Source organism: Mastacembelus armatus, chromosome 8, assembly GCF_900324485.2.
Source record: "Mastacembelus armatus chromosome 8, fMasArm1.2, whole genome shotgun sequence".
Taxonomy (NCBI): Eukaryota; Metazoa; Chordata; class Actinopteri; order Synbranchiformes; family Mastacembelidae; genus Mastacembelus; species Mastacembelus armatus.
Window position 1 is genome coordinate 5,281,699 of NC_046640.1, and position 16,402 is coordinate 5,298,100.

Below are 16,402 nucleotides of genomic sequence, written 5' to 3' on the forward strand. Positions count from 1 at the left end.
AAAATATACACACAGTCATGCATCCCTGCACACATGGTTTAAACTTCTGATTATGTATGAATCATACACATTCAGGTATGTGGACAGTTGTCAGTTGAATGAATACAGCATTTGTCCATTGATTATGTGGCCACACCTGCACCTCACCTGAATTTACTCAGAAACCTTACCGAGGGCCCGTGGGCTCCTCAGGGGCCTCAGGAGAGCCCCTGTATACATGCACACACATTTTGCAGGCAAGATGGAAAACATCACATCATCATCTAAGCTGGTTCCCTTTCTCATTTCATCTGTCCAGTCTCCTCTTCTTTCCTATCTGTCTTTATGTCCTGTCATGTCATCCAAGTCTCTCTTCTCCATCAATTCACCCACCCCCTTCCTTTATTTTCTCTCCTTCCTGGTTCCCTCTTGCTCTCTTTCTCTCTGTTTTTCATAAACTTCTGGCTGAGCTCAGGCCAGTGATCCCAGAGGCATAGTGTGAAACGCTAGACATTTCTGAGTGTCTGCCAAACAGATGCTCCTCTGGTCTGCCCCTTCACTTGAGCATCTTCCCCATTTAATACCAGAGAGTCAACAGGGCATAGGCAACAGGGCAGCACGGACAGACTGACAGGAGTTCCCATTTGAATGAATATGCAAAATTGACATTTTATCTGGTTTGTTTGCTCAAAGAAATGAGCGAGCGTAGCAAAGGCCGTATTCAAAGGAACAGTCTGGTGGCTTATGTATTTCAGCCATGATTATCAGGTGTGGTCAGAAGAAATAATCATACATGTCAATCATGGTTAAAAATGTCAGTATCAAAGATTACAAAAATGTTTGCTGTGAGAACGGTTCTGTTGCTCTTCCTTTTTAAAGGAGAAAACAAAACAAAAACCCAATTCTATCCTTATTTTATTGTGAGGAAAATTTTCCTTTTCTCTTAATTTTTACTTGCTCCATTGTTCACAGGGTCAGATTTTTGAAGTGCATCACACAGAAGGTGCTTTCAGATTTAACAGATAAGGCTAAAGGCAGTGATGCTTATTGACGAATATGTTTTTCAAAGTCGCTAAGTGGATTGGCACCCGTTCAATCTCTTTTCAATGTGTTGATTCTGATAAAAGCAGAAGCACAGTTTTAAATCTTTTATCTGGGTTAATAAGTTAATAGATGGCTTAATAGATGGTGGGAATAAATCTCCAATTATCAGCTTGAAGAGGTAGAGCCTGGGTGGAGCCATAAGCTGTCTGAACTAGGCTAATCCTGTATCTCTGACATGCCTTTTGATTAACTTATGTTGTCCAACTGATTGTGTCAGCCCATGAAAACAATACACGTATGAGGGAACAACCTGTATGGCTTCCACATTAGAGCAGAATAATTATGTGTATTGTGTGTACTGCTTTTCAATCTCAGGCCTGTGGCTGCAGCTAGAGCCTGAGGCTTACCTAAATCATTTGACCCAGTGCCCTGGGCCTGATACTGGGGAACATCTGGTGAATGCAGGAGGCTGGTGCATTTATCATGTCATGGACAGAAAGGCCAGGGCAGTTATTTACTCACCTTATCTGCCTGACAGATAAAGCCAGCTTAGACACAGATAGCAGACGACCCATACGCATGGTTAAGCACACGAACAACTCTCTAACGTAGGTGTGTGCACGCACACGGAAACAAGCCACACAAATGCACGGCTGTTCTGGGATGCACTGACCCTTGAGCCGGGTTCATCTGGGGACACAGACTGACAAATGCGGCTGGGTGGTGACTTCCAGACAGCTGGTGGTCAAAGGTTGCCTTTCTATCTGTGCCCTCATTTGACTGATTGTTTTTTCTCAGGCCTCATCTGCTGCTCTCGATCTTTTTCCCTCTTTCTCTTCGTCTCTTCCTCCTCTCTCTCTGTCAGCTGACAGAATAAATCTTCAGTTCATGCTGTAGGTATGCAGAGCTGGCTTTTCATTCCGCAGAAACACAGATTTTGGATGTCTTTCCGGTTTACTTGGGAAAGCCCCCACCTTCTGAGGATGTATGCAGATCAGTTTTCAAGTTTACTGGAGAACTAGCTGGTGTTTAGCCACTGTTGGTGCTCCTGTGTGTGTGTGTGTGTGTGTGTGTGTGTGTGTGTGTGTGTGTGTGTGTGTGTGTGTGTGTGTGTGTGTGTGTGTGTGTGTGTGTGTGTGTGTGAGTGTGTGTGTGTGTGTGTGTGTCATCCCACATCTGGTTTGTTCGAGGTTTCAATCGGTGTCCTGATTTGACACTGATCTGAAAGGCTGAAGATGAGCGGCATTAGTCATGGACAGAGACGTTGCTGAGGTGTACACGTACACATAGCCCACTCATCATACAAATGCAAAAAAACAGACATGCAGACCAAATCGTGCACATCATACATTATACCTCCACTGAGTTTTACACAGCAATTCATCGCTCCCCTAATTCATTAGTCCAAATGAGCATTTATGCAGAGCACACATTATTTTTACAGGCCTGCTTTATGTGTTTGTGTGTAGTTTTACAACCCTTATAAAACACGTCCTCCAAGTCCCAGATAGATTTTGGGACCATTTATTTGCATAGTTCACGAACCCAAAATAAATCGTTTTCTGGCCCAGGCTGGATCAGACTGAAGGCCTGGTACTGTAAATAGTGTGATGCAAACAATGCTGTCTTGTAATTTGAATAATATTTTGTCAACATCATGTGAGAGGAATGGCATAATGCTCTCCCCTAATGATGTCCCCTTATAATTAGTATACTGCCTGTGTAAATGAAATATTCAGAGAATAGTGTCACACAGTCAAAACACAAATAATAGGAGTTTTCTTGGAGTGTGCAAACTACAAATAAAGCCTATGATGCAAAAGAGCACAATACAGTTTTGCTTTGGCATACATTTGACATATTGTGATTGATATTGATATTTTTAAAATATTTTTCTTTGGATGATTATATTGCTTGGAAAAGCTCCTGTGATTATTTTTATATAGGATGAGTCAACAAACATCTTTAACATCTTTAACATATTGTATAACAAGTGAGCAAAGGATAAGAACTTTAAGATTAGATTAGAGATCACAAAGTCATGCTCTCTGTTCCCAAAGTCATGGTTCGGGTGGCTGGTCACCACAGTCACCCTATCATGTATAGGCCTCCATTACAACATTCACGCCTGTTTATTTTGCAGGATTTGTTAGTGAGTGATACTGTGAGAATATTTCACAAGTTTTGGCATTGTGTCTTAATGGCTGTGGTGTTTGCATATCCTCGTCTCCCCTGTAGCTCCCGGGTTTGATTGCATTTGCTGCCTAGCTGGTGCCCACTGTCCACTGCTTTCTCTCCCCTCTTGTACCTTCATCTCCTCTGCTCTGCCAACAAGTCTCTATTTCTTTCTCATTCCTTTTTTTATTCTCTCTGCTCGCGTCTTTCTTGGCGAGGCAAAACGTTCCCACAGCTCTCACTAGCCCCCTCCGCCCACCCCCCTTTCTCAGTCTATCACTCATTCCTTCTCGTCCTCCCCCTCTCCTTTTTCTTCCTCTCCTTCATTCACTTCTTTTTTGTCTTTTTCTGGTCTCCACTTCTCTCCACTGTCTGCCTCTTTTCTTTTTTTTCTTTTGGCATCTTCTCTCTACAACCCTCCCCCCTTCCTACTCTCTCTCTTCCCCGTTCTCTGGCAGCGACTGGCATCACATGATCCTAGTTCCCACTTGTGCCAAGACCCTGTACCCCCTAACACACACGCACACACACACACACACACACACACACACACACACACACACACACACACACACACACGTATATCACAATGTGAAATGGTGGAGTAACACTGAGTGGCTCATGTCTTTCACTTAGAGCTGTGAACCTCAGCACTATACATTTTATACATAGCTTTGTTTGCATGAAACTTAATACACACCTATCATCAGTGCAGTTTAAACAAGCCAGCCAGTATAGGAAGCGTGAATGGACTTTTGAATATTTTGGGGTATGTGTTTATCATCCATGTCGTCAGGCCAGCTGTGACTGAATTCTCAAGCATGTTTCAGGCATGTGATCAGAAAAAGAGAAAGAGGGAAAAAGAGATGAAAACTTGTTCTTTTAGGTGGAAATGTACAAACTTACGATCCCATATGAAAAAACAAATGTGTTGAAATTTTCAGTTAAGATTTTTGCCACCACAGATATTTTGTTTGTTGTGGTAGGTATTTTGACTGAAGCGAGATATGCCAGAGAGCTTTCAGCCCCCACCACCCATCCCTTCTCCATCTCCCTTCTTGCTAAAGCCATGACAGCCCTGCTGAAATCTTTCCCACTGCTCTTTCTTCCCCCTGTGAGAGGCAGATTTCTTTAGCATGTGTTGCCATGTTGTGGCCCTGCTGCCAACAAGTGACATCTGCTGGCCAACTTGAGCAATGACACCTCTTTATATGCATTTTCAGTTTAATACGAACATTGGAACGTGATGGTTGAGAGGTTGAAACTGAAGACCACAAGGAGGGTAGTCAATATCAGGGAAGTGACTGTCATTTTCTGATAGAATAATAGTCAGACCTTTGACTACCAGTAGACTTTTCTCTGCCTGTGTCCCTCTTCCTGTCTGCCTGCCAATCTCATTGCAGCTCATCAGCCAGGCACAGATAAAAGAAACAGGGCAGAGGGAGAGACGAGGGGGGTATACATGGGCAACCAGCCAGCCACTGCTGACCCCACCCCCCCCCCCTCCATCCTTCTACCCCCTGCCCTCCTCTCTCTCCCATGGTTGATTCCCTTTAGGCCCCTCTCACCCTTTCTCACCCTCTGGCTCCCCGGCTCTGTGTGGCGTTGGCACAGAGAGGGCGCAGGCGGCACACAGACGGCCACGCAGATGGGCAACGGGCAATGCAGTGCTGCCTCCCCACACCTGCTCCTTGCTGGCACAGGGCTCAGGCCAGGCAGCCACACAGTACGCACACTCTTTTCTCTCACACACACACACAAAAACACAGATGTGCATCTAACGCAGAATTACCTCTCTCAATTTACTGAACTTTCCCATATCCTGTATATACTCAGCCTCACAGGGAGTATGCACATGCAAATACTCCCACAAACCGTTATACATGCTGATGCACATGCATGCTTACGTGTGTTAATAAAAGAATGTTGTCTCCCGCCTACTCTCCACTGCTCAGCCTGTCAGTCACAGATGTTTACACGCTTATCTCCAACTGTGCCTCAACATGTGCTCTCCAGAAATTTTTGCACATATTTACAATCTTAAATGTATATAAGGCACAATCACACATCCGTAGCCACCAAGTGATATATTTATAGTCACACCCACACATTCACACTTCAGCACTAGCAGCACAGAAACACATTTCACAATGAATCACATCGCCCCATGCTGTGCTGTCACATGAAGTTACATACCAGACGTTCACTGAGCTACACAGAGATGCACTATTGTCACTTTTACACTGAATGTGGGAACAGAGATTGATTACGTAGACTTGGACTGATATTTCAGAGGATCAGAGAGATGGGAATTTGCAAGCAGACTAGCTTCAAACTGCTGTTTTGTTGACACCACCAACAGTGCTAGAGCAACTGCCAGAATTTGAAGCTGCTGGATTAATAGGTAGGGTGGGGATATGAAAGCCAAATAAACTTCCCAGCAGAACACCAAAAATAGCCGAAGGGAAAATCCATCCTAAAACAGAAAAGCCAGAGTGTTATTCCTTCAGTCTTTCAAAGCTCAGTCTTAATTTGTAAGCAGAAATGACCTGTTCTGTTGACAGTAAATGGGCCCAGAACACAGAATAAGTTTAGGACTGCAGACATGTTTTCATTTTAAAATGAACATACTGTACATACTGTAGACATCCTGTGGCGACACAAGTCACTCAAAAAAAATTGGAGGCCCTTTTATTCCGTCAGTGTGGCATGTGCAGGGACTAACCTGTCCTGCTTGCTCAGGCTACATTTAGTCTGCCTTGCGTTGTTGGTGAAGGTTGTTGGCACTAGATGGACCTTTCAAGGAATACCTGCAGACACACACACTCAGTGTAGAGAAATACTTCCACCTCCTCTGCATGTCTATTAGATTTTTTTTTTTTTTTTTTTTAAATAGACAGCATGTTTCATGCTGTTGGTTATTTATGCCCTTTCTCTTTTCTTCTTTTTGATTTAACATATTTCATATGTCTCGCCAAATTTACAGTTTTACTTGTTCATGCAATTCTTTTTGTTCCTGCAATTTTCCTCAAGGAAAATAATTTAAAAGGGAGGAAACCCTGCTACTATTATGTAAATAGCAATAGCAAATAGTAATAGTAAATAGCAAATGCAACATCATGCCTGTATACATAAATATGTTTCCTTTGCTAAATTGTTTTGATAGTTTTAGTCATACCAAAGTTCTTATCAATCATGCAATGATCCTGCAGAATAACTGTGGCCTGCTGTCTGTATCATGTTCTTACACTTTCTAACACTAAATCCTGGCCCTGGCAGTGGACCACTTTCAGATTGTATCTTCATCTCCCATGTTGGTTTGTGCTACTCAATGTGACCAATAGAACAAAGATCAGCAAATAAAATTTCATGTTAGAACGTATGTAGATGAAAGGGCTGAGGTTGAAGGCAATGACTTGGTGTGTAGCAGCTCAAACAGCTGTTGCGGATGTCCTATTTGCTCAGCAGGAACACTGTAACCACAATGTTCAGCACATCCCCTGTTATTATCTCGTTATGCTCAACTGTACATTATCTAATGAAACAAATTCCCGTGAAATATTCAGGGGCACCTCTGGGGAAGGTAGCATCCTCATTTCTCTAAAACCTGAACCGAGGTCATTCACAGGGCAGATGCACTGTACCACCCACTACTCCCCAGTTTTAAGAACCAGTGGCTTAAAAACCAGGCTCAGAATGAGCTCTGCTTATTGAAGACTGATGTGTGTGAATGTGTAACAGGGTGATCAGAGGATGATGAGTAGTTTTTGAAAACCTGAAAACAAATTAGCAAATGAAAAATGGAGGTAGAGGGACATGGAGAAGATGAAGAAAAGTGGTGGTGGAGGAGGAGGCGAAGTAGAAGAAAAAAAATAAAGTCCAATAAAAGAGCCGAGTGAACATCTGTGTGGGATAGCCGTGGGGATTAGGAGGGTTTGGAACATTTTAAGCGCATTAAAGATTAAAAAAAAAGGTCAGAATGTTTAGCAACATACCGATAAACCTCTTATGCGAAACCCAATTGGGGAGGCTGCTTGGTTTCTTTATCCAGAGGCTGGTGATTGGGGGGAGTGGGGGTGGAGAGGCAGGGTAACACTGCACAGCCACGTGTATTTAAACTGAACACACTCTTGTGTATAAATACAAATATATGTCAGCCAGTGCATTTTGCCAGTGTGCCTTCTGCTTTACATCAGTCTTCCATCAACTTGAAGCTGTGCATACATGCGACTTATATTTAGTGTTCTCTGTGTGTGTGTGTGTGTGTGTGTGTGTGTGTGTGTGTGTGTGTGTGTGTGTGTGTGTGTGTGTGTGTGTGTGTGTGTGTGTGTGTGTGTGTGGTTATGGAAGCAACACCACAGCTGCATTGTTGCGTCAAACCAGAACCTTCCACCATAAATGACAGGGTTTGGAACTGTTAGCCTGAATGCCACTTAAAAAAAGAATGGATTCAGTCAAAGGAGCAGAGGCCACGATATCCTTTTAGTCCTAAGTAGGGGACAACCTCCAAAATCCTACTTTTCCCCCACAATGCAACTTAATAGCATCTCTTGCCTGCTAAATGCCCGTGTCTCTCTAATGCCATGACCTCACTTTAAAATCCACTATTTGTTTAAACATGTAGTTATAGTCTCTAAGCCCAGTCGGAGATTAGCCTTTTTTAACTATTATCTAAAAATTAATTGCTGCTGTAAAATCAGATTAACTTAATGCCATTTTCTTTCTTTCTCTGACCACTCAGCTGACTTCTTTTTAATATCTGCTGTTCTCATGAGTAAATGTTCTTACATCTAATAATCTTTTCTTTTTAACGAAACCTGTGGCTTCACGCAATAATGCTGCTGCTGTCAAACCTGCTAATTACTGTTGCGTATGTTATGCAGATAAACACACTGCTTAATCTGTTTTTTACCCTTTTGCTTTTGTGTTTTTGGAACCATCTTCCAAACAATTAAAATGAATATCACTGTTGCTACAGCACCATGTATTCCACTATGTAGGGAAATGTAAAGCGCAGCAGGCCTGCAGTGCCAAGTGAATGCAATTGCAGTAAATGAATTGGGCCAGTCCTGTTGTGTACCAATAACACTGGTTAAAAGTCTAAAAATGAGACTCTCACATTAATGAAATAAAATTATTCTTTTAAATGCTCTACTGCTGTCGTGTTAGTGTACTGAGGTAGAGGCTTGTAAAGCCCTTAATCACAGTTCCCCTCATTCATTTGCTATTCTCTTCCATCAGCACTTACACATCCCTCCACACACATTCACATTTTATTTTTTTTTTTTGGATGTGTTAAAGCGGAGTAGGCAGGCACATATTGCTAATGAATATAGTGAATATTACTATATCAGCATTTCTTGTTTTTTTTTTGTTGTTTTTTTTAAATTCAGCATTCAGCCACTCAGTTTTAAGAAGATAAACTACAAAATAAGAATAAACTCAACAAGTGTAACAGCCGGACCTTTTCATATTTCATCTCAGTGCTGGCCTGGACTGGTGGTGTTGATTTTATAGTTTGTCATCAGTCTGAATATTCCCCTTCACTTAGTGCACATTAGATTACAGAGGACCTGTTTGCTCATGTGTGCTTGTGATGCACAAACACTCTAAGCTGTTTGGTAAATTAGCAAAAAGTGTGCAGTGTGCACTCGTATATAAATATGTGCAAATAAATGAGTCCATTAGGACTGACAATGGCAGCCTGTGTACTAAGAGAGTGAGCATGTGCATGTAATTGTACATTCAAGTGCCTCTAAATGATTTGCAGTTAATGCCTGTGTTCAGTATGTTGTTTTTTACAAATTGTGTGCATCAAGAAATTTGTATACATCAGCCTGATTGTGAGTTATTAGCCTCTGTCTCCAACTGAAATGTGATATATGTATAGTATAACTTTTGTGTGCACACTAGGAGTATATCAACAGTGACTGTATACTGACCAAGCAACCAGATGAACTCACTGTCTCTGTGTGTGTATGTGTGTGTGTTGTGTGTGTGTGTGATTGGAGAGATATAATGGTATATTTTATGGCCTGTGTGTGTCTGTGCTGTATTATCTCTGGCAGGGCATGTGCAGGGGGCCTTGGGGCGACTGTGCGCAGGAGATAAGGGTGATTCATCTGTGTTTAAATGCATCCGTGTGTGTGTGTGTGTGTGTGTGTGTGTGTGTGTGTGTGTGTATAAACATGTTTGTGCTTTGGAGGCATGTGTATCTATGTTTGGTGTGTGCACATACAAACATGTGAACCTACATTTTAATAAATGTGGTTACATAGTATGTGCCCAGCTAGTGTCGTGATGGCTGTTTTGTGTGTGTGTGTGTGTGTGTGTGTGTGCGTGCGTGCGTGCGTGCGTGTGTGCGTGCATGCGTGCAGGTAGGTGTGGGGGCGCAGGCGTGCACACTGGTTTCTGTGAGGATGAGTGGCCGGCTGGCAGTGATTTCTTCTGGCTGGTGGTCTACAGAGCATCAGCAGGAGCAGAGGGATAATAATAATAATACACAGACTCTCTCCATTGTTCACAGTGAGAGTATAGCCTCTCTCAGCCTTTTGATGCATCCCCCCTGCTCCCATTACTCCTGCAGAGGCACCTTTGGGCACCTATTGTGGGTGCACACACACACACTATATATATCTATATATATATATCTATATATATATATATACAACCATTTATGCAAATATATATATAGATATATATATATATCTATATATATATCTATATACAACCATTTATGCAAATATATATATATATATATATATATATATATTTGCATAAATGGTTGTAACTGTATGTAAAAAAAAATACACATGCATGTAGAAATTAAAGTAATTTCATGCACAACATATGCAAACACACTGAGGAGATTATGGAAAATCTTTTTTACTTTTTTTTTATTTTATTCGACTAAGCGAAACATGGGAAACTCAATCCATATGTGAATAAAATGCAAAAAAAAAAAACAACAGATTACACTAAAACATTTGACCAAAATAAATTATTCTGTTCTAGGTACTCCTTTTCAACTTTAAAAAAAAAAAAAACCGTGTGTGATGTTTATACTGACAGAAATACTGTAAAAGTGCTGCAGTTCGTCTGCAGAGTTTAATTTGTTGTTTTTGGTGATATGTTGCACCCTAAACATCAACTTTGCCTGACAAAGCTACAATGTCCATGTGCTTTTTTTAAAAGACTGTAGCAGTAAATTACATGAACATGATGGCTTACAAGCCCTGGTTGAACATCAACAAAGTCCCTATTCCAGGTGTAGTACAAAAGGAGTGGAGGAGGAGATGCAATAAAAGGGGGATGAGGGGAGAAAACACTCATGATGTAGATAGCAAAATTTACTGCAAAACCCATTTGTCGCACTTCAAGTAGGTATAATTGTCCCACACTGGAGAAACACCTGCAGTCACTCAGTGAAAGCCACTGTAACTTTCACACCACCTGTATTTCATTCACCAATCACTAATGCTTACACGTCTGTCGCCCTATCTGTAAATAAACATGTCACGCTACCATCCCTATTAGCATGCCCCACAAATGAGTCTTTTTTTTTTTTTTTTTTTTTTACACTGATGGGGTGTAAGATAAACCAGCATGTGAAACATAACTACATGCACCCTGAGAAAATGTTGCATAGCCAAAAAAACACCATTGTGCTGTCTTCTGGGATCCAGTGGTAGTATGACATTGGGGATGTGTTCATTACTTCCATTTGGCAGTGAACTATAAATGCAATACATAAAAAAAGATGAGTTTGGCAGAGTCTGAAATTACATATATCAACAAACCCAAGAGGGAAGGTGCACCTTAAAGCAGCTGTATTCAGTATTTTTATATGAGGAATGATTCAGATAACTCTAGGATGTCGTCATAGTGACAAATCACCTAAGCCCTTAGTTCACCTAAGCTCTACAGTATAGGAACCTTTTCATATTTCTTAGAACCTTTGGAGGAAGTTCCCATTTTTTATATTGGAACTGCAGGAACTGAGAGCTATAATATTTGTTAGATTGCTGTTTTACGTGACTTTTTTAGCTTGTACTTCTAAGTAAGTACTTTCCAGTACAATAGGAAGCATGGGCAGTTGATTTTAGTAGTGTAAACAACAGTTTTCACAAGGAAAAAAACAAATTGCTCTCAAATTATAGACTATGAAATGGCGGAAGGGGGGGGTGATCTAAAAATGGGGGCCCGGCAGAAACATTTTGGAAAACACTGTTCTAGATCATTGTTTGGTTTTTTCCAACCCTTCAAATTCAGCCACATCAGCAGAAAGTTCTCTTCATCGAAAACCTGTAAAAACCACACTGAAGCATTTTTAGCAGCAGTTAAGAGCCAAATATTTCCTTCAAGAGATGGTGGAGACAACAACAGAGTATGTGAATATCATTTATATAGTGAATATTAAAGGGTACATTTCTTCATTTTGACTCCAAATGAGTTAGAGCAATGTTTTATAGTTGCCAGATGTGGAAATAGACAAATCTTTGCTAACACATAAGTCAAAACAAACTGAAAGTACTGTAGGTGGAGATAAACAGTCCCCATCCATATCATAGAATAGTGCTGTAATGCTGGTGTCACCAGATGATTGTAGGGCAAGAAAAATTATCAACTCAAAATAATAATATTTCTGTTTTTTCTTCTGTACTTATGTTTGACATTCTGCATACTTTGACCTCTTCAGACCTCCAAAATCCTTTCAATGAAGCAATTATTTCAGTCCAAAACAATAATACAGACCGTTTCAGGCTCCACCAGTCACAAACATTGGAGACCAATGTTGTAGACATATATAACTGAACTTAACTGGCAGTATCTAAAGATTAAAAGGATCATGTTTGCAAATAATTGGAACAACTTTCTTTAAAATCTCTAACTTTGCATTACTTCTTAAGTAGTGCATGATTATGTCTGTCTTCAACAATTTCCAATTAAATACAGATCAGTTTTCCAACAGCAACTTTTAAGAGCTCGGTTTCAGCTCACATTTTGCCAAGGAAACAGAAAAGTTATTAAAGCCAAATTTGAAAACATGGTTCATAATGTAACTGGAGTGGATTTAACACCTTAAAATGCAGAAGGACTGCATAAAAAGTCAACCTCATTATAGCGTAGCACAGTGGTCGCCAGTCTGTTTGGTGCCAAGAAATACTTAAACAAAACAACACATTGAGCCCATGCCAGTAGGCTATATTATTGTCTTCATTCGAACTAATTGCCAGGCCAAACAGCAACATGTACGCGCACACAGGCTTCAACAACCACTCGTCATTAGGGACTTTAACTGTGGTGTGCCATCCCTGTTGTCATGACAACTAGGCACTGAATTTTGGCTTGGAAACTGTCACATAGTCTAATGGAGATTTTTCAGTGGCATACAGGTTTAAAAGGTTTTAACGGTTTGTGCTTGTAATGAAATGCATGATCGGGATTGTCGTGGTGAACACTGCCACGATAAGTTTGGCCTCGGGCTCTGTTTCTTCTGGGTTCATTTTACAAGAACTTATTTGCATTGAATGATTGCCTAATGTTTATGTTTCTGTCTTTCCCTATAATTTATGAGTCAGTATGACATCCCCCCTATTTCACTAAACTCATACACTGCCTATAAGGCTCAATTAGTGCAAGCACACAACACTCACAGGATTGCAGACAAACATCCCAGTGGTTTTATCTCCACTCCATTAGCATTGCATATCCTCTGTAGGTCTTTTTATCTTTAAGACCATTGGGTCTGTGAGGGAGAGAGAGTGTGCTTTGCAAGTGTGTGTGTGTGTGTGTGTGTGTGTGTGTGTGTGTGTGCGCGCGCGGGTGTGTGTGCGCGGGTGTGCCGTCAGCTAGCAGGAATGCATGGGTACCGCCAAAACTAAAATGGCTGCCAAGCGCTAAGATGGCTGCCAGGATTCCACAGAGCAACAGCATGAGAGAGAAAAAGAAGCAGAGATGGAATGAGTGTGAGAGGAACTGAGAGACAAAGATGTGAAGATGGACTCTCACTCTTGCAGAATTAGTGTGTGAGGAAAAAAAGAAACTCTGTCCCGGTATGTTTTCCCTCTTCGTTTCTACCTAGTGATGAGGGGATTTGCTTTGTATCTTTTTGTTTCTTGGTTTTGGCAACGGGCGGACAGGGTGAATAGTGCAGCAGTTTGCTGGCACATAGCATACTAATGCCACCCAAGATTAGGATGCTGATTTGGGCTTAGAAGATGTTGAGATTGTGGATCCTAGTAGCGGCTGCAAGGGGGGCACTTTGGCTGACTAGAGGAACTTGGCCCAGAACGGTCTTAAAGCTTCAGCACTGTGTGGTAATTGGCCTGAATGGTATATATGATACAACCATAAAACTCGACAAGGCTGCATTACTCATCTGAAGAAGAACGGCAGCCAGCGGGCCAAACAAAACTAACTGAGGCAGGCAGCTCTGTGCCTGCCTGCCCCTATAGATGTTAAGGTAAACACACACAGGAGATGCAATCTAAACAATGTCTACAACCTAAAAAATGTACATTTTACAGCTTCTCCAGCAGTGAAGAAACTGAGGTTTTCTTGTAACCTCCAACACTTCAACTCAAAGTCTAGGACTTTAAGTAACATGTGTCAGTGCCCAAAAAAATGTATTGAAAGAGAGAAGGATTTTGTAGTTGAGCACACAGTCAAGAGGCAACAGAGACAATGCTTAGGGCCCATTGTCCTTTGTCTCACAAGTAGAAATGGAGAAGTTGAGGTTTCAGTCCAAAGCCTTAACTAAAATACTCTGTGTGGTAGAAAGAAGCTCCAAACTAAGTTCTTATTTAATGCAATTTCACCTACTTTGGAAAAGTGATTTTCCCATCATGATGGAATCTAGTAATGGCAAGTAACAAATTAACATTTTGATTTGTCATTTTATGATGCTTAACCTGAGTGGAAATATGCACCCATGTTTAATCTCAGCCCCATGTCTCTCTCCCCTTTGGAAAGAATAAACAAATGCGCCAGTTCCCATTCAGTTTCTGTAGAGTTCCCTCTGATGCTAACTTGCCCCTTCACCTTGGGTTTTGTCCAGACATCTGTTCACCTGACTAACCATCTCTGTCTTTTTTCTGTTTTTCAGAACAATCAGGACAATCAGACAACTCAAACCAGCAAGGAGACACAGACGTCAAGCCCCCACCAAATGGTAAGTTTACACAAGCACGCATAAAAATGTTTCTGCATGCACATTTGTACAGAAAGTAATACGTGCAAATACAGTACATACACACTACCCCTACATACAGGCCTCTCTGTTTGTGAGTGTGCCTCAGCAGAGTTGGGTCTAAGTTTATTATGGTAAGGAAAGCTGATGGTACTATAGCGTGGGGCTTGTGCGGGGATTGTGGCAGGCCACTCATAAATCACACTGACGTTATTGGAAGATGGGAACCACATGGCTGCTGCCGGGCTGAGCGCTGACCTCATGCGCTGTCCCTGCTGCGGTTAACCCCGGACAGGGATAGAGTTAAGGGAGGAGAGATGGAGAACAGAAAGGAAAATGAGGGGGGCCTAAGAAGAAAATGAGAGGTGAGCAGGGGAAGAGAACAGGGAGGAGAGAGATGATGGGCAGATGGAGAGAAGGCTGAAACGGAGGAGGTTTGTATGAGGGTTGTACATTTTAAACTCACTCATCCCTGGAGATTAACATTTTCTCCAGGTAGACTTGGATATTATGGATCTGAACACACAGAGCACACATTTGACAGACTAAACAGGCCTTAGATTTGACGTGTAGTAACGTCCAGCAGACATGGCACAACAATATTTATTTGGACTTGTGGTTCTGCCATAGTTCAATATCCCCCATTCTTTTAGCTCTGTTTTTGGGCTTCATGCATTCCTGAGAAAAATATAAGCTTCTTTAGCTCTTCAATCATCCACTATGTTCATTTGACAGCTGCAATGGGTTTAGAGCTATATTTGCTGAAAAAACTGCATCCACTGAAAATGACCCTAATGAGAGCAGTAAGAGTGAATGAAAGCATTTGGCCAGAAAAGGCGAAAGTAGCTAAAATGCTGTTAAAGCAAAGACAAACTGAACAAACTGCAGATTCAGCAGATGATTCTGAATGATTCACTCCTGTCACATACAATTGGTCCATGTAGATCATTCAAGAATATTGATTGTAGCTTTAAAGTTCGAATGATATAAGGAGGAGAGGTTGGCTTTAGCTCTAGGTTTATGTTAAAGGGTCGGTGGTTAGACATAAGAGATCCTGCATTTCATATCTTGGTTCTCATTACAATCACTAAGCTAATTTCTCTAATCTGGGAAAAGCTGGAAAGATGATGAGACAAAGCCTGAAACACAAACAACCAGATGATGCTACTATTTTTAAACAAAATTTCCACATTAGACCAATTTGCTTATGAGCTAAAGCAACAGATCTAGTTAAAAATGTAACATCAGCAGTTTATAGACCAGTTTTATCAGAGATGCACTCAATTAAAAAAGTGATGCAGCTAATTCAATTGTTTGCTTGTTCACAGCCGGTCTGAATGTCAGACATCTCATGTTTCTTGTCCTCAGTTTTGTTGTAGTGTCGTACAATAATTGTGACCAGTCACATCAATAACCAGAGATGTGAAACTAACACAGAAGATGTTACCAACCCAAATTTTCCTGTAGGGATTGCAGTCCTCCATGCCTTGATGAAATTAGGATGAAGTTCATAACACACAATTAACTACAGATTATATAGCTGTCTGTGTGGATGCTCATTTCTTGATTGTGTGTGTTTGGCTGTCAACAGTCCAAAAAAAATGAACGTCCAAATCAAAGGCCTGTTATATCATATAAAAAACACATGGTCCCACTAGATGACGGCAGCAGTGTGTCAAGCTTTCCATACATGTGTTTTTTAGCTCCCTCAGCATGTGTGTGCATACACTGATAATTGTTTATGTCTGTGTCTGTTTGCACATGTAATTTTGTGCATGTGTCCTGCAGTCTGCTCTCACACATACTTTCTCTCTGTCTTACCTAGGCCACTTGAGTTTCCAGGACTGCTTTGTGACTTCAGGGGTGTGGAACGTCGCCGAGCTGGTCCGCGTGTCGCAGAGTAAGTCGCAGTCTTAATTCCCCATGTCAAATTATACAGAAACAACACACTTTCTCTGTCATTCCTACTCCACTTCATACGCTTTAACACCTTAGTTGTAGAATTATGTAGAG

The 16,402-nt window shown here is 41.3% G+C and overlaps 1 protein-coding gene across 19 annotated transcripts in view; it reads left to right on the forward strand.

Annotated features, from left to right (window-relative positions):
• nfixb (nuclear factor I/Xb) overlaps nt 1–16,402 on the forward strand; it is a 125,195-nt gene that overhangs the window by 81,340 nt on the left and 27,453 nt on the right. For all 19 annotated transcript variants that reach the window (XM_026324202.2, XM_033325325.1, XM_026324215.2 and 16 more), the window contains 2 exons: nt 14,306–14,371; nt 16,215–16,289. In XM_026324202.2, coding sequence (XP_026179987.1) covers nt 14,306–14,371; nt 16,215–16,289 — 141 coding nt within the window. The remainder of the gene's footprint in view (nt 1–14,305; nt 14,372–16,214; nt 16,290–16,402) is intronic.